Source organism: Passer montanus, unplaced genomic scaffold (assembly GCF_014805655.1).
Source record: "Passer montanus isolate IOZ18808 unplaced genomic scaffold, ASM1480565v1 scaffold54, whole genome shotgun sequence".
In the NCBI taxonomy this organism is placed as follows: domain Eukaryota; kingdom Metazoa; phylum Chordata; class Aves; order Passeriformes; family Passeridae; genus Passer; species Passer montanus.
In genome coordinates, this window is record NW_024370374.1 from 344024 (window position 1) to 362142 (window position 18119).

Sequence of the window (18119 nt, forward strand, 5' to 3'; positions counted from 1 at the left end):
ATACACATGTTTCCTGTATTGTTCTCAAACTCTTGTGAAGCACCCGTTTGAGAAGGCAGATATTTTTCCTAAGAAATCAGTTGTCTGCATGCTCAGACCACGAGCTGAGTTTTTGTGCCTGCATATGTTGTCGTAACAAGGTGTACAACCAGCTCTTCTACTTTATAGATGCAACCCTTACTGGTAATTTTTATTTTGTCACCCTTTTATTGCCCCAGTCCTGTTTTTCTGAGCAAGTGAAGGCTTCCCTGCCCATATTGTTCAGTACATTGGGTCCGTCCTGGGACCTGGTTGTAAATCCATCCTAGGCATGTTCATGAATTCCACACAGCTATGATGATTTCTGGGCATGGCTGTTCTTTGTGCTGAGATTTGTTTAGCATGATGAGGCCAGAAGACATGTGGATTAGGAACTTAGTGTTGAAAGTACTGTCAATCTCCACTTCCTATAGCAATATCTCAATATTGAGATGGGCTATTACTGTTTTAAAAAATAATCTATACAAATGAACTGTACAATATGCACAGTTGGGATTTTCATTAAGCTTTCACTTGGTTGCTGGATGTCTTCTGTGGAAGGCAGGCTGAGACAAAGGCTTTCCTGTTCTGAGTATGCAAAAGGAGCCTGGTGCGGTGTGGGGATGGGAAGTGCACTGTGATGAGCAGGAGAGCTTCAGGAAATGAAAACAAAAACAAAGCAGCAGTGTATGGTAAGAGGCATGAAGGAAAGAGCAGTGGTGCAGCTTCTGAAAGCAGAGTGAGGAACTTTGGCAGCTTGTGAAGAGGTTGTCACCTTCCTTCCTCTCTGTGTCAGGGCACTGTGTCAGGTCACACTAGGGGTCACTGGGACTCCTCCCACAGTGGTGGAATCCCTGGAAGAGCTCAAAGAAAGGTCTGGGAGTGGTGCTTAGGGATGTTGTTGAGTGGTGGGCTTGGCAGTCCGGCGTTAATGGTTGGACTAGATCTTGGTTGTCTTTTCCAGCCTTAATGATTCTCTGATTCCTGTGCCATTATCTTTTTGGTCCTCCTTAACACTTTGGGTTGAATTCAGCAGGCTTGAGCAGAGCAGTGAGAGGCCAGATGGTATCACTGTTTGAGATATTTGGTGGCTTGATTTTCCTTCTGTGTTAAACAGGAGCAATACTGTGGAAGTCAGCAGGTGGCACAAGTTTAAAAGCAGTGTGATTCCTGTCTGTGTCTGTAATCCAGTTCCTGATTCCTTCCAGCTCCATGGAGCTTCCTGCTCCTTGGCCATAGGAAAAAGACTAGTAAAACCAGCCAGTATAATAGTTAGTTACTGGTTAAAAGTCCTGACTTCAGTAATAGTTTTAAAAGTATCATTAGTTCCTGCTATTCCACTTTGTCCATAACCATGTGAAATGGCTGAGTTTATTATTAAGGAGTCTCTAATACTCTTAGAAATTCGATTCTGTGCTAAGTCAGGAAGATGTATGAGACTTAAATCTTCAGTAGGTCTGGTTTGGATCAGAGGAGGGAGGTTAACAGAGCTGTATCTTCACTGAGCAACTGAAAGTGAGGTAAAACAGTCCCTGTGTGGCTGCAGCAGCTCGTGATTTACAGAGCTGGATTCACAGGGCTGCTCCTGCTGCCGAGAACGCACGCTCTTCGCTGCTGTTGATTTTTGAATTAAAAAAATGCAGCTCTGTACACAGTTTACTTTCGTGCTAGAGGGCAGGGAAATATAGGTAAGAGCCGTTAATCCCCAGCAGGCTGCTGGGCAGGCGAACAGACACAGATGACAAAATTTAATTGGAAGCATGAGCAGTTTAACAGAAAACATATTTGTGATAACTGAGAGAGTAACATCTTCAAAAGGGAAACTCTGCAAAGAGGAGCTGATTCAGACAAGTGGCCACTGGTAGGTGAGTGTGATTTTTCAATCTCTCTTTAGGCTCAGAACTAATGTCTTAGTAAGAACAAATAACATTAGGAGGAATTAACTAAATAATAGATTTGTTTTCTCTGTGGGGGAGGGCTGTAAGCTACTGCCACAAGTTTCTCTTACAGCTGTATTAGGCTATGTGGTGATACTTAATTTAGGTTCTTTACAAAAGGGTACAATTGGTTTTATTTTTGTACGTGGAGTTTTCTTCTATCTTTGCATTGTGAAGATATTACCACCCCCACCCCCAATAACTGAAAGGACTTTAGTTTTACTTTTTTCCTTACTCCTGCATTTTTTAACGTTTGAGGTTTTTCTAAGAATCAAACTTGGACAGCAAGTATTTTGCCAAAAGCAGAGGGAACCCTTCGTTACAAAATAGTGCTGTCTTTTTGCTAATGAAAAAGTATTGTGGACTTAATAAGGGAGAGCACATTGCAGAACACATTTTGGTTTGAATTGAAAGAGGTTCTTTTTCTTCTTTCTTTTTCTTGAAACAGCAAGTAAATGTAAATTATACAGTAGGAGCTCATTTTTGCTCTGCTGGGTAGGAAAAGAAAGCTGGCTTTTATTTTCTCCGAGTTTCACTGACATTGAAAATACTAATGTCTCTTTTTAATGTTGTCAGTGTGAAATTCTTGATGTTTCATTACAGAAAGTATCTCATAGTAACTCTAATACCAGGTACTACTATGTTGATTTTTTGGGTTGTTCTCTCTGTTTTTTTTCCAGAGCCTGCAGACAGCACAGCCTCCCAGCCCACAGGAATGAATGAAAATGTCTCATCCTCAGTTCAAAGCTGCGGCAGTGCTGTTCCTTGCAATAACTCTTCAGCCATCCCTCAGCCCAGCTCTGCTATTAAACCTTGGCGCAGCAAGTCCCTCAGTGCCAAGCACACAGCAACGTCTTCCATGCTCACCGTGAAGCAGCCAGCAGTGGAGCCTCCAAAGCAGCCATCGGAAATCACCAAAACAGCTCCCAATGGTCAGAAATCCATGCTGGAAAAACTAAAACTCTTCAACAGCAAAGGGGGGTCCAAAGCAGGAGTGTCCGGGACAACACCAGAGTGTCCAGGCTCTCGGGACAACAGCTGTGAAAAGCTGGAGGCGCTTCTCAGCTTTGAGGAGAGTGAAGAAATCGATGCCACCAACCAGAATTTGAGCAACCCAGGATCGATGTCCAGCAGCCCAAAAATTGCACTCAAGGGAATTGCACAAAGGACTTTCAGCCGTGCGCTGACTAATAAGAAAAGTTCTCCAAAGAGTAATGAGAAGGAGAAAGAGAAACAGAAAGAAAAGGAAAAAAGTAAAGACATTACAAAGAGAACATCCATCACTGAGAAGCTGGAGCTGAAGGAGGAACCTAAAGAAGAACAGACAGCACAGACAACAACAACAGAGATGCCAAAAAAGTCCTCCAAGATTGCAAGCTTTATCCCTAAAGGAGGGAAGCTGAACAGTGCCAAGAAGGAGGCCTCTGCCCCTTCGCACAGCGGAATACCAAAACCAGGAATGAAAAACACCACAGGGAAATCCTCAAGCGCCCCTGTTCCTGCAAAGGAAGGCGAGAGGAGCCGTGGCGGGAAAGCCAGCATGGGGCTCTCACATCAGAAGTCCCAGCTGGACAGCCGTCATTCCAGCTCCTCGTCCAGCCTGGCCTCCTCCGAGGGGAAGGGTGTCGGGGGCCTGCACAGCAGCAGCAGCAGCCAGGCGGTGAGCGGGCCCGCGGTGACCACGCACAGCACGGGCAGTAACACTGTGAGCGTGCAGCTACCTCATCCCCAGCAGCAATACAGCCACCCCAACACCGCCACCGTCGCGCCCTTCATGTACAGGTACGGGACGCACCCCGGGGGCTGTGGGAGAGGGTGCCCAGAAGGATCATTCTGGACGCTTCCAGGGGGGGAGAAGCAGCAAGGTAAACACTACATCATGGAGAAGTCTCTTGCTTCAAGAATGTAGGCAATTTATGCATTTTCACAAAAAGTGATGGTGAAGGCTGTGTGAGAAGTTGTGATAGGAGGGGGAATAATGGTTGTGTCTGGTGTTGCTAGCAGGAAAGATGACAATCTGAACACCTCCTTGACCAGGTGCTGCTCTTCTGAAGGGTACAAGAACATGTATCAGGTTTGTTTCGTGCACCATAGCTTTGAAAGTTGTAACAATGCCAAGGTGCTCTGGGGGTCTTTGTTGTGGCTGACAGTGGTGGAGCTGCCTCACTATAAGCAGGAATTGGAAATTAAACAAAACAAAAATAAAATAAAAATACTTTTATTTAAGTAAGGCCAGACAAGAAGTCTATGCTGTTGTATGTGTTAACCCTGAGACAAGGAAAGAGCAGCCGAAAGAAGTCACAGCTAGGCTCTGTCTAGTCAGTTTTCTGTTTGAAGCACCTTCTTTGTGACAGTGGCAGTAGAGGATACATAAGGGAAGTATCCCAGGGATAGTAGGGAAGTAACAAGAAGGAAATCAGTAGCAGGGATTCTTAAGGACACAGCATGACTGGGACACAAGTTTCTCAGTCAGAGGATGGGATTTTTGGTTTGGACAGCCATCTGATGGGGGTTTCATGACACTGCTTAGCTCTTTCATAATAAGAGGATGCAAGTGTTTGCTCTGTCTTCATCATGCTGCTCATGATCTGAAAGAGCTTTCTCACCTCCTTCCCTTCCTTAAGACGTGTCCTTTCTAGGCTAAGGTGTCCTAGCCTCTTTTGCTTTCACTTGTAGAGATTCTGTTCATGATCTTTGGTAATTTTTGTTGCCCCTGTGCCATGGTTTTTTCAGCTCTACTGTGCCCATTTTTGCCTTGGATCTCTTGGCTGATGTAGCATAAAAAATGGTCAGTCACATCTTTTGCATAAGAGTGAATGTCAGTGGAATGAGCCTGAAGGAGAGGGATGCCAAAGGCCTGTGTAGGAATGCAGAATAGGAAGAGCAACTCTTGAGTCTTCTGACTCCTTTGAGAATTCTCCGTGTGTGTATGCAATTAAATGCCAGGGTACCTGGGAAGCAGAATTTTTTTGAGATGGGTTGTTAAATTTATCACCACAGTGTTCCCTCATTGTTGGTATTGATCTTAGTCTGAACACAGATATCATTATCTAATGTGTAAAAGCAGATGCAGTCCATACGTTTTCTATAATCTAAACATACTGATAAACTCCACACAGTATTTATTTGACCTTTTACGAAAACCAGGAATGAAACTACCTGGAAAATTAAAAAAGAGTGTTTACTTTTCAGCACTGGAGGAAAAAAGGCGAAACTCTGTAATCATGTTAGCTTTAAAAGGAAAGAGAAAAGCCAGATTATTTTGGTTTGCAAGGCAAACATAACACATTATTATATTTACTATCCAGGCATTATTTCAGTCTGCAAAATGCACTTGTTCATGCATTGCAGTAGAAGGCTCAGGTGTTTTCTGACATCAGTTAGGTTACTTTAATCTGTACTTTTCAGCTGCCTGTAGACTTTTTGTTTGAGTTTGATGCGGTTTTAAAAGCAAAAGACATAAAAAATTGTCCTGCATTTTGTATAGGGTTGTCACTGGCAGAAAGGGAGTTTCAGACAATGCTTATTAGAGAAGCTCTCCCATTGAGTCAAGAGGTGTAGAAAGGACTCCCTTGCTTTCTAAACTCCTTCTCAGAGAGGAGTTCTTGATGGAGCTGGAGCCAGGCTTAGCACCAGACTTTGTGAACTTTGTTCATGTCTGAAGGATTGTATAGGTGTAATTGAACTTCATGTAACTCAACTGTACTGTAGGATTAAGGATGGCAAACCAGATATATTTATATGAAAATAAATGATTAATTTCGATAATGATTAGACTAATAGTTCTCAATCAGAATTATTGACTACACAGTACAGGCAGCCATGTTTACTAGTATAGTATAATTCACTATTATTGTAACAATATCAAAGGAATTATGTTGAAGTTATATTAAAACACTTATTCAGTAGAGATTGATGTTATTCACCCATACCAATGATTGTGGGCACATCTCTTTTGCTCACCCTGCAGGATGTCCCCACTCAAGGAGGACTCTGCACATACTCAGAGGAGGGGTGTGTTAGAAAACCTTGTCATTAAAGAGTGGAATTGGGCTTTTATAGTACAAAGTGAGCGTCAGTCATGTGTGTCCTGGCCAGCTGTGTCAGCCCAGCATCTCCAGTTATCAGTGGTGTCATTGTTGGTTCCTTCATCAGGTACTTTACCAGGTCTGCCACATCTTCACCTCCCTATGGGGAGGTTGGACTCTGGGGTTGATGAGTCAGGCTGGTTTTTGTGTTATTACAAAAAGAACACCAAAAGAGCAAGAGGCCCCTTCTCCTTCTGCCACAGACAACTCTGTAAATAGGGCATCGTTCCTGTTGTTTTACACCCACTCCAGGCAGAGCATCCGGCTATAAGAGTCAGGTGAAATTAGGAGCATTGCAATAGTAATTCCCCACTGTGTCTTTACTTTTTTACAGCAGCACTTGCCCTTGGGGCAAGAGAACTTCCAGCTGCCTGTTGGTGTGGCTCTGAGCAAAACACAGCACAATTAGTAAAGTGAAATGAGTCACAGTATCTTACTCAAATCTGACAGTAGATCCTTACATCACGTTTCATTACCTGACAGCCATAATATCAGAAAATAAATTGGAGTTTGAAGTTGGTTTTGCCCAGTGATTTATCTTAAAATGGAAGTGATGTTGAAGAGAACCTAGCAGGAGTGTAACATGACATCACATGCTCCCTGCTTTATCTTCATGCAATACAGACTTTATTGGACAGGATCAGATTAGCCACAACAATTTTTGTTATTGATAATTAAGATACATCTGGAAATCCAAGTGTTTTAAGACCCCGTCTGATGAGCTGTGAAGCCTATCTTTGACTATGAATTTTTTATTTTTTACAGCTGAGTGCTTGTTTGCATTTCTAGGACATAATTCAACATGGGACCAATGAATTATGTAAAACCAGTCTGCTGGTGTGTTCTGGAGAGTGGGACAGAGTGGCTGATGGCAGGTGCACTCGTCTCGTTGTTAAACTTGAGATACTTTGAATGGAGAGAGGCTGCACATCCTTGTTTTGTTTTGTTTTCCAGATCTCAGACAGACAATGAAGGGAACGTAACAGCGGAGGCCAGCACAGGAGGAGTCAGCATGGATTCTGCTCTTTATGTCAAAACTGCCCAGCCTGCCCTTGAAGATCTCTCAGGTAGGTCTTGCAGCATGACCCATTACTGGCTGTGGTCTGGTTAAATAAGAATGGGCTACAGCAGGTTGATTTTATTCCTACTGTTTTCATTCTTAATAACTCTTATTTCTTTCAGCAGTGAACCGGGTGTCAATAATTTGAACTCTAGATGCTTAAGTTCAGCACAAGTGTGCTCCCCAAATTTCTTGAAATCACCAGGAATTCTGCCTGCTTAATGAGATGTGCAGCATTTTTTAGGATTAAACTACTATAAGGTTCCTAATAATTCTTAAGCATTTCATATGCATTGTTTAGATTTTAAAACTTCATTTTGGAGCTTACAGAACAGACTGTGTTCATTTCCTTGGAGTTTTGGTTTGGAGGAATCTTCCTATCACTCACATGAATCTGATCAATTTGAGAAACAGCCTTTGCAGCAATTGGGCAACAAAATCCAACTACACTCTTGTGTCCAGTATACAGAGGCTGAAATTGGTTGTGGCTAGAATATGAGTAGTCTAAATTAGAAAGTACCTGGTGTATATATCTAGAATTCCTGCTACTGTAAAAAGTATATGCTAGTTAAAAAAATTAATTAAGCTTACCAATATAACACAGTGATTTTCAGAAACCATATTCAGTTAGAATATACTAGATTCTACTAATATGATCTAAAATGTGTTTTTAAGGTCATGGTCTGATCTCCTCCTGTCCCCATTTCAGCAATATCTATGACTTTGCTTACTGTGTGCTATTGCAGGATATTTCATCTGTAGAATCTCTCAGTTTTTTTCCATCTACTTAGTCTTGGTGTCCCCCAGTTTAATGTGGGGTTTGAAACCAAATGCCCTCCTTGGAAAAGTGATATGACTAAAAGTTTCACAAGGAGATTCATTTCATGCTGCATTGCATATTCTATCAATACTACCTGTGTGCTGATGGCAAAGGTGAGAGGCAGAATCACTGGTGAGGAAAAGGGCTGCAGGAATGCCTAAGTGAACATATCTGTGTGTGCGATTTATGCATAAGTGAATTAATTACATAAAAGGCAGATAAAAGGCACAAGGTATAAAATCCTCGAGAACATTTTTGGGTTCATATTTAAATATGAGAGTTGCAAGTAAGAAACGCAGTGTCCAGCTGCTTAAACTTTTTCAGCATTACCTCTTAATCATCATATTGACTGGGCTGGATGTATTTCAGCCTGCACTGAAAAGTGCTTCTAGATCACAAACGTCTTCAGTCTTTAATGAAAGATGTTATGTAACTATTACTCAACTAGAATATGTACATTTTGGCATCCAGAGGTGGAAGACAGCTGAAAAACTCAAACAAGGGAGATGCAAACCCCAGCTGTGCACAGCCAGACAGACAGCAGCATCCATGGAGGGGCCTTGGGGAAAACAGAACTAAACAAAATAGTCCCTCAGCCCAAATGAATTAGAAGAAATAAGGCACAGATATCTTCTCTCCCTGCATAGCAGCTATTGATGCTGTTAATTTAAAAGCACATATAAAACAAAAGAGAGCATAGGAAGGGAAGAATAGAAGCGGAATCGTTTAAGGATGCTGCCTGCTCATGAGGAGCTAAGTGATTTCAGAATTAAGCTCTAGGGGCCAAATATCCAATATCTGTCTTTAAAGTATACTTTCAATTTAAGCAATGGAATGCCATTTAAGTGAAAATTCAGTATCAATTTAGGCATAAGAGTGATCTCAGTAGAAATTGCTTTAGTTTGTCTCCTGTGTGTTTTCCTATGGAGTTACCTACAATTTGCCTTCACATCTGTGAGAGAAATGATCTGTAAAAGAGCACTGTGACATTTGTTAAGCTGAAGGCCTATAAATATTTTATGTGTTTTACTACAAAAATTTGTAGATCCACAAGTATAGAAAATGTTTTCTGTCCCAGAGACCCACTGGCTAAAGTAATCAGTCTTGTTAGGTGGACGTTTTCAGTCCAGCCAGACCATAATTGTTTGACCCTCTGGCTTAAGTGAATTGTAACTCAGGAGATGATTTCCCAGAGACTAGAGACTGATTAAAAGAAAAATGCTCACATGGGCACTGAGCATTTTGGTCAGTAGTTTGTAGCACTGCTGCTTTGTAGGCAACAGTGTGTGAGTGGGATTTTCTGTGCCACCAATCTGGCATCTTCTAGAAACATGAAATTTAAAGCAAAGAGTGTAGAAAGTTCCAACAACAGCTTTTTTTATATATGGTTCTTCACACCTCTGTTGTGTGTAATGTATAGATATCCATCTAAACTAGCAATTGTGTGGGTGCCCAGCATCCTGGCTGCTCAAAAATGCATCACTTGCACAGAGCAGGCTGATACAAAATGTGAAAAGTTTTACATTTACTGTGATATTTTCTTTAGTCATGAGTTGTAAATCCTTTAGAATGAAAGAATTTCTTTCTGTGTCCAACAGAAGCTTTGTGACAGTTTTTTTGAGGTTTACTATTTCAGCTTTCAGCTTACAAAGGATAGGGTGGCACTACTAGAAATTCACATCTCTTTAGCCTCTTAGAGGATTTAACCCTATAAAGCGCAGCTGAGGTAGCAACCAAAACATTTCTGAATTGACAGCTGAGAGCACGTAAATAAATTATGCTGAAGCACTAATTAAATTATTAATTTGATAAAATGAAATTATGCTGAAACAGTAGGAAGACTTTATTTTTTGTGTACATAAACTCTACTTTTAAGGAGCAGGACATGAATGTATTTTAGAACAAAGTCGTTAAAGAACAGGATTTCTAAATGCTATGAAAACTAAGTCATCCCCCAACTTTGTGTCATATAGCACATTTTAGGAACAGTTAACTGTGTTATGTTGACAAGCAAGACCTTTTGTTATTTTACCTGAAACATCACTCAGCATGGAGCAGCCACCCAGTCAGCACAGTTTAGTTTATGGAAAGCTGTTATTATAGGACAAAGAAGATCTAGTGAAAACACAGCATTGGAGAAATTGCCTGTGTCAGGTTAACGTTAATTGTGTCAATATATGAGACAGAAAGAGTGGTGTTGATGGAGTGTATATTCTAATGAGGTTGAAAGTTAACCAGAATTTAAACGGAGTTGACAACATCTCAAAGGCAGCCTGTGCAGTGAGGGTAACCCTGCAGAGCTTATTTCGGTCAGGATGTGATGATGGCAGGTGCCTGCCAAGAGGAACGGAATCTCAATCCTAACCAGCTTAAAAAGTCAGAAGAAAAGTGCATTTGAGTCATGCATAGGCAGCAGCTCAGTTCTGTGCTGTTCCCTGCTTGGTCCTTACTCATGGCTTCCTTTCCCTGCAGGAGAGGATCCAGAGACACGGCGGCTGCGAACTGTCAAGAACATCGCTGACCTTCGGCAGAACCTGGAGGAAACCATGTCCAGCTTGCGGGGAACCCAGGTCACCCACAGGTAAGGGCACTTCTGGGTCCGTAACAAAATGGAAGCCACTCTCTACAACTTCCTGAAGGGTGGCTGTAGTCAGGTGGGGGTCGGTCTCTTTCACCAGGCTACAACTGACAGAACAGGAGGACACAGTCTCAAGCTGCGTCTAGGTAAATATAGGTTAGATATTAGGAAGAAAAGTTTTTTACAGAAAAGGTGATAAAGTACTGGAATGGCCTGCCTGGGGCCACATCCCTGGATGTGTTTAAAAAGAGACTGGATGTGGTTTAGTTGAGGTGTTAGGGCATGGGTTGGACTCGGTGATCTTGGAGATCTCTTCCAACCCAGTCATTCTGTGAATTCTGCTTCTACTTTACATCTCTTACACCTGCACTGCATCCTTAGAAAAATTATTAACACTGACAGTGGGAGATACTGATCTTGTGATTTTTGTCTTTAATGCACAGAATTTAAATGTTTGCTGGTTATTGAGATGTATGAAGAGGAATTGATGGGATGGCATGGGGTGTGGATTGACTCAAAAGTCAAGAATAATCACTTCTTATTAAATGTGTGAGGTGATGTTTGAATATAAGTTACAGTTCAAAATGTTTCTTCTTACCGTTGAGTAATTTCAGTGCATTACACCTCTCTCCCCCTATGTGTAATATTTTGTTTAAGTGAGAGGTGAACTGTGCTTGACCCATATTATCAAGTGCATAACTTAAATTCCTGACCAAACTTTGGACAAACAAGTTCTTCTAATATTGTTAGTCATCCCCTGAATTAAACTGCCTTTTTTTTTTTTGTAAAGCAGCATTTGCAAATCTTCAGCAATATTTAAAATATACTGTAAATAAACAAAGATTGCTATTACATTTAAACATTTTGTAAGTTAGATCTTTGCAGTGTTGAACAGGATGTTTTGGAGAATAAGCTGTTTGGCCCCTAATGAGGTTGGGGTCCTACCTAACACTTGGTGCCTTACCTTTGTACCCCAGCCCTACATGAGTTTATTGGGGGAACGCTTTGTGTTTTGGCTTTGTATCTAAAACTGAAGAAGAGCTTGCAAAGATGAATCCCAAAGCTGTTTTTCTTTGAAAATTTCAATTAATGTGACAGCTCTTCATGGTTTAATTACTATAACCAGAGAATACAGAGGTTTTTGCTTATATGTAACACTGGGAAGGGTACAATGATGTTTATTTTTACTAATACCCACAATAAATTTTAAAAAGTAGCACTTAGTTGAGCAGGAAAGGAAAAGAGGAGCTCATGTGGGTAAGAGAAGTTGCAGCTATGGATTAGCCTCAAATAAATTGACTGCAATTCAGCTATGAGTATTTAGGGTGTAGTCTTGCAATCTGTACACATCACCTAAAAACTCATGGTGTAGTCCCATTTATAGGGTTTCATATATAAATATTGCCAGTATTTTTTAAAATACACATAACTCATGAATATATGAGCAATTTATTGTTTTTTTCTGATTTTGGTTTGAACATCTTCAAAGCAGCTCATCGTTCATTATTGATTTGTTAATATACAAAATATATTCTGAAGAATAAAAAATTGGGCTTTCTTCTTACCTTTTTCATTTACTCCTCTTCATCTTGGAGAAGTAGCTTCCCTTTGGTGCTGGGCACATCTCCAGAGTTAAAATTATCATGAATGCAGACAATAAAAGGAAATCTTTTAGAAAAATAGAACTTCAGCAGGTTTTCCTTTAGTCAGCTTATTATCCCACTTCTTTGCCTAGACTGGCAAAACCGTAGTGTAATAGAGTTATGTGTGCTTGAAGGTGAGAAAGTTACTCTTTGATACTGTGGATAATCCATTTTGAAGTCCTGCTTAAGTCTTCTTCTGTATGTAGAGCATGCATGTATGGTGGCTTGGGTACAAGAGTCTCTTTAGGAATATGGGGGGAAGGACGTGAAAAGTGAAAGGAAAGGATCTCCCCAGGTGCTGCAGCAGTCAGTTGTTAGTGCTGTTGCGTATAGTCAGTAACTGTGTGAGCGTTCTGGGCCTTGGAAGCACCTGAAATCTCACACAGTGTTCTCTGTAAGAGCCACATTTGATCCAGTGTGTCTGATGCCTTGGGGTGGCTACCTGGAACAAAGGCTAGACAAGATTAAGGGAATAAAGTGGGTATTTATTAAAGGCCTTTAAGCAGGCACCCCTTGGGCAGTCAGAAGCCTTCCAGAGGTTACACCCAAATGAATGATGGCCATGAGTTTTTCAGATAGGTATAAGTTTGGTCCATTTACATATTGGCACTTAATTCTCCAATTACAGCTTCAGGTAATGATGTCATATACCCCCAGTTTGCTCCCCCTCAGTTCACTTTTGTTTATACTTTTCGGGCCCAAGGCAGTGAGGTGATTTGAATCTCAGGTCTAGAGGGATCATTTTGTTTGGCCAAAATGTGAAGTCAACTAACACTCCATATGGAGTTTAGAGTTATACACTAAAGCAGTACAGGAATTCAAGCATGTAAAAGCTGAAACCCTAAGGGATTTTATCCACATCTCTCCCTTCAAGCACATTGGAGACCACATTTGACACCAACGTCACCACCGAGATCAGCGGCCGCAGCATCCTCAGCCTGACGGGGCGGCCGACGCCGCTGTCCTGGCGGCTGGGCCAGTCCAGCCCACGGCTGCAGGCTGGCGATGCGCCATCCATGGGCAATGGCTACCCACCGCGGGGCAACGCCAGCCGCTTCGTCAGCGCTGAGCCGGGCGCCGCGCGCTACCTGTACTCAGCGCCGCTGCGGCGGCAGCTGGCCACGCGCGGCAGCGGCGTTTGCCACGTGGACATCGCCGACAAGGCCGGTGACGACATGGACCTCGAGGGTATCGCCATGGATGCCACTGGTTACATGAGCGATGGCGATGTGCTGGGCAAGAACATCAGGGCCGATGACATCACCAGTGGGTGAGTTAACGCCTCACTTCATGTGACTCTTCTGTTCCATTTATAGCCCTGTATTTCTGTGATTTTTTTTGAGAAATAAATGCCAGCACCAAAGATATTCTACTCATTTTAATGGGTCTTTGGAGATACAGCTTGTTATCACAGAGGGATTTAAACAACATTCAAGTTTTTAAGTGCACATTAAGAAAGTATCCCTAGATGTGAAGATACTCTGGCATGTGATTAAACGTTTTCCAGAGTCGACTCACAGTGGTTGCAACATTCATTTGTGCCCACGAGATGGAGGGAGTGAGGCACTATTTGTACTTCGCTCAACTCTTTTGCTGCCTCAACTTTGACAGGCTAGTTCACTGGAAGGAAATGAGTTTGCATCTCTGTGTTAGTAGTAGTATGTGCTAGAGACAGGTTTAAAGAACAAGTCAGTGTACAGAAATATGAAGTGATAGACAGTTATTGACAAGGTTTTACATCAGCATTTTTTCTCTGCCTTGAGTGGAAAAAGCATTTGTTCTTTGCTCCAAAGTCAGTTTTCAATTTAGTCTACTTTCAGTTCCTACTGTAAAAGTAATTTTTTCTTAGCTCAAGTACATTGGCATTGGATTGATGTTAAAAATTACCTTTGAGATTTAAATGGTTTGGTGTTTTGTTTGTTTTTTCTTGTTTGGTTTGGTGGGATTTTTTTGTTTGTTTTTTGTTTGCTGTAGTTTTGGTCTGGAAGTGAGGAAAGTAAACTCTGTATACTACCGTGGTTTCCATAAAACACCTTGAGTAGTAGCTGAGAATTACCCCTGGAAGAACTGTGTCAGCTCAATCTTCTGTTGCTCAAAGAGGAGCCCCTGTCTTTGCAGACCTTTACTTAGTGCATAAAATTCAGATTCCAGGTTGAGGAAAAGGAAAGAATAGAAAAGCTGTCAAATTTATTAATTATTTAGTCAGAAAAATCTGTACCTTTGCTCATCTCTGTGTATGATTTCCTTTTCTGTGTCTGGTCATCCTGCAGGATAAAAATTGGGAGTCTCCATAGTCTGAAAGCAAAAGAGTGGTGTTTAGATTCTGGGCAAGAAAATGGTTTTGCGAGTTGGTACCTCTGTCACCAAAGCAGTGAGTTATATACCCAGAATGATTAACATAGCAGAAGAGTAATATAATCCACCCTACCTCACTCCTGGCCTTGGGTGCTGGGCTATCTTTAACTGAGTATCTGATTCTTTTTTCCCCACTGGTTTTTAAAGGAGTGAGATACTTTTCACTTTTTACTCATGTAGTAAGCACATACTGATAAATGAGATCTCAATTTAAGGTCCTTAGGGCAAAAAGTGTGTACAAGTAAGTTTTTCTTTTCCATATCTTTTGTCTTTAGCTACAGGAGTCTGTTTTGCTAAGTAGTGTGAGCTGATTTGTCGATGCATATAGCACTGTTGGAGTCATTGACTAATTTCCAAGGACAGAATTGGTATTGTGGGTAAATCCATTGTTGGAAAGATGCAACTCCGTTTCCAGGTTGTGGGCAGGGAGATGGGCAGTTTGGGGTTCCTCTACTTGCTGCACTTGTAGGCCTTTGGAGGGAGTGTTGCTACAAGCAGCCCCACAAGCCTGGGGTTGCAGTCTGTGGAGGGTAATCATGTGAGTGGATTCCTTGAGAAGGGAATATTGCAGTATTAAATTGCAATAACAGCATTCCAGTATTAATGGAGAAGGATAAAAAAATAAGGTTGTTGCCTTTGGTGACCCCTAATGACACTGGGTTACCATCTCCAGTGTAAACAGATGTTTGGTAGCCTTTTCTGTAAGTTGTGTTCCCCAATGTCTATTTAATTCAAATAGTAAGAAAAAATAGGATAGCATTGTGTTTTTGTGGGAGAGGAATAATTAACTGCTTAGAAATCAGAGAGGTTGCATGTAAAGAAAGCATCCATGTGACTTGCTGCAGAACAAGATCAGTGGTAGGGCAAACAGGCTCAACATTTCCAGAAGCTGATCTACACTCTCTGCAGAGCAGCACAAGAGGGTATTTAGAGCATGAATAGCTCTTTATTAACTGGTATGTGTTTCACTTTGTCATTTTTCAGAATTTCTACAATCCCGGACTCTGAAAACCTTGGATCTGTGTTTTCGTTGGCAAACTGATAGGGAAGGAAGCCAAAATATTTACAGCCAAAATAAATCCAATAGCCAAGAAAAACTAGTTTAGCCCTGTGATCCTGGTGCTTTCTCTGAAATGTACTGGGTCATGGGAAGCTTCGTTTGGCCTCCCTTAATGAGTCTGCTCAAGCAGAACTCTGGCAGACACCAGGATTGCTTTCTTAAGGTTAAGGAAGAGAGTATTTGCTAAAGGGACAGAGAGCAGCTCTTAAACTAAGCAAGTCTCCAGGGGGTGCATCAAAGGTAAGAAGTTGCCTTTTTGCAGGGTCCATAACATAACCCAGTGATGAAGCAACATGAGCAGGTTTGTGTGAGCTGGGAAGTGAGCCCCCAGCCCACTCCTTGTGGTGGCTGGCTGAGCTGAAGACTCAGAGCCTCATTGGAATGTGGCACCTCAGAGCCCAGAATTGCCTCCCCTCTCTGCCCCAAAGATTGGCCCAGGTGGGGATGTTAATTCTCATGGATTTTTTGCATTTTTTGAGAAGGTTTTTGTCCACTTCAGTCTCCCTCTGGCTACTAACATACATATTCCTATCTTTTTTTTGGTCTCCTTAGGCCCAGTTTTCTCTAATGAGATGTAGAGTTAATTTCCTTTATATCTCTTACTGGAATGCAGCAACAGGGCTGTTGGTTAAAAAAAAAAGCCTTTTATAATTATTTTCTTTTCATTTGATTAATCCTCTGTCCCTGTTTTCATTACCTTAAGTCTGCAGCTTTCTATGCAGAATTAACAGTGTAGATATACTGATTAGTGCTGGTCACAAGTTTTCTCAGGAAATGGCTTTGGATCTGCAAACACACCTTTGTCAAAATCATTTTTTGCAGAAGCATGGCTATTCCAGCTGTGTTCTAACAATGGTCGGGGCACTGTGCTAAAATTCTCCTTACAGCCACCTCCTGTGGGTGCAGTGGTTATTGTTGGGGGGATACATTTTACTGTTTTATTAATCTTCCCATATCTGATGATTTTGTGGTGATGTATTCCCATTCCACATCTCTGTTTCCATAACCTCTTAATGTGTTTGCATGCACAATCATCATAGGGTTATGATTGCTTCTTGTTTATTCAGACCTTTATGCTTCCTGGAGATTGTTTTACAAGCACTGGAAACAGTTGAATTTGGAACATGCATGAAGGATACTGAAAGGGAGAAGAGGCCACTTTGGGCTGGGGACTCAGACTTTGCCCCTGCTTCTGCTCAGGTCTCAAACTCTCACTGTGCCCTTCACAGACCACAACCATCATTGAAGTAGAGTTCTGAAGTAGGCTTACATTTAGGAGTTACATTTGTTGGGAGGCAAAAAAGAGCTGAAGTTGAGGACTGATTTCACTGAATGTTGAAGTGTAGTTGGTATTTGTAGGATTCTTGCAGCTGTTCCATGGTTTTGTCATATTTAAAAGTCAGATAGTGATGCATTTTCTTTAGATGTCACAGTCACAGGTGGTATAACAGACCTCCCCTAGGGCTGAGGTTTCACAGGAGGAGGAGGACTCTGCAGTTTGCTGCTAATGAGAATTTGTTGTTGGTAACAGCGAGTGAGCAAAACCCTTTCCTTCTAAGCTGTCTGCAGTAGCAGTGGTTCCTGCTCCAGGTAACTTGCGGCTGGCTGGTAATCAGGGGTGCCTGATCTAATCTCAGTCTGAGCGAGAATTTGGGTGCCCTGTGCATTGGTTCAAAGTTCTGTCTCAAGGCTTTTCTGACCTATTTCTTTCCATAGTTATTGTCACTGTATTTTTTCTGTACACTTTGGGTTACAGTGTGTTAGTCATTTTCTGGACACTGCTCTTTAAATGATATGGTTTTAGTGATAAGTTTTCATCTAAATGCAGTGGATGGGTGAAACTGCATTCCTTTTATGGCTCTAACACTTCAACAGGACTAAGACTCATTAGGAGGTTTATGTTATTTTTCTTCTGTGTTTGAGCAGAGTATTTATTTGAACTGCCTTTCATCTTGCTAGGGCTGACTATTTCTACACAGTGAACTTTTCAACATTGCAGAATAGGATCTATATATGGTAAATGGATAATTAACACAAATAATGAAGGGATCGGGCAAGCAAACTCAAAAGTTTGACTTGCGTGAAAAGGAATAAGGAAGCATTAACTTCTGACTTTTTAGCAAACAAACCTGCAGCTGAGCTTGGATTTAAAATTAGAGATGACTTCATGCTGTAAAAATGAAAAGAAAAAATTATGGCAGATGTTTAAATATAGTATTCTTACTCCAAGAACTGTACTTGCAGTTCTTTGCAGGAGACATGAGTATGATATTGCACAAGCATATTCAATATTATTAGTTTTGTATATTGTTTTAAGTATTCTTAAATATTGCACTCACTTGAGGTGTAGTTCTTGTGTCAGCTTCATCAATAAGACAGTGTTTATCATTTATCTCAAGTGATATTTCAGATCACATGCTCTCATAGAACCTTTCTTGCAGTGTGATTCAGCATAGGAAGACAACATAGGCCTAGGAGTTATAACCTTATACATCAGCCTTTTTTCTCAGTATAATGGTAAAATGCTCAGGTTAGGTCACATGTAGTGTTAATCAATAAA

The 18119-nt window shown here is 41.4% G+C and overlaps 1 protein-coding gene across 11 annotated transcripts in view; it reads left to right on the forward strand.

Moving 5' to 3' along the window:
• The window catches only part of NAV2 (neuron navigator 2), a 372985-nt gene that overhangs the window by 266653 nt on the left and 88213 nt on the right, over positions 1-18119 (forward strand). For all 11 annotated transcript variants that reach the window (XM_039724986.1, XM_039724990.1, XM_039724991.1 and 8 more), the window contains 4 exons: positions 2636-3737; positions 6998-7110; positions 10396-10504; positions 13019-13414. In XM_039724986.1, coding sequence (XP_039580920.1) covers positions 2636-3737; positions 6998-7110; positions 10396-10504; positions 13019-13414 — 1720 coding nt within the window. The remainder of the gene's footprint in view (positions 1-2635; positions 3738-6997; positions 7111-10395; positions 10505-13018; positions 13415-18119) is intronic.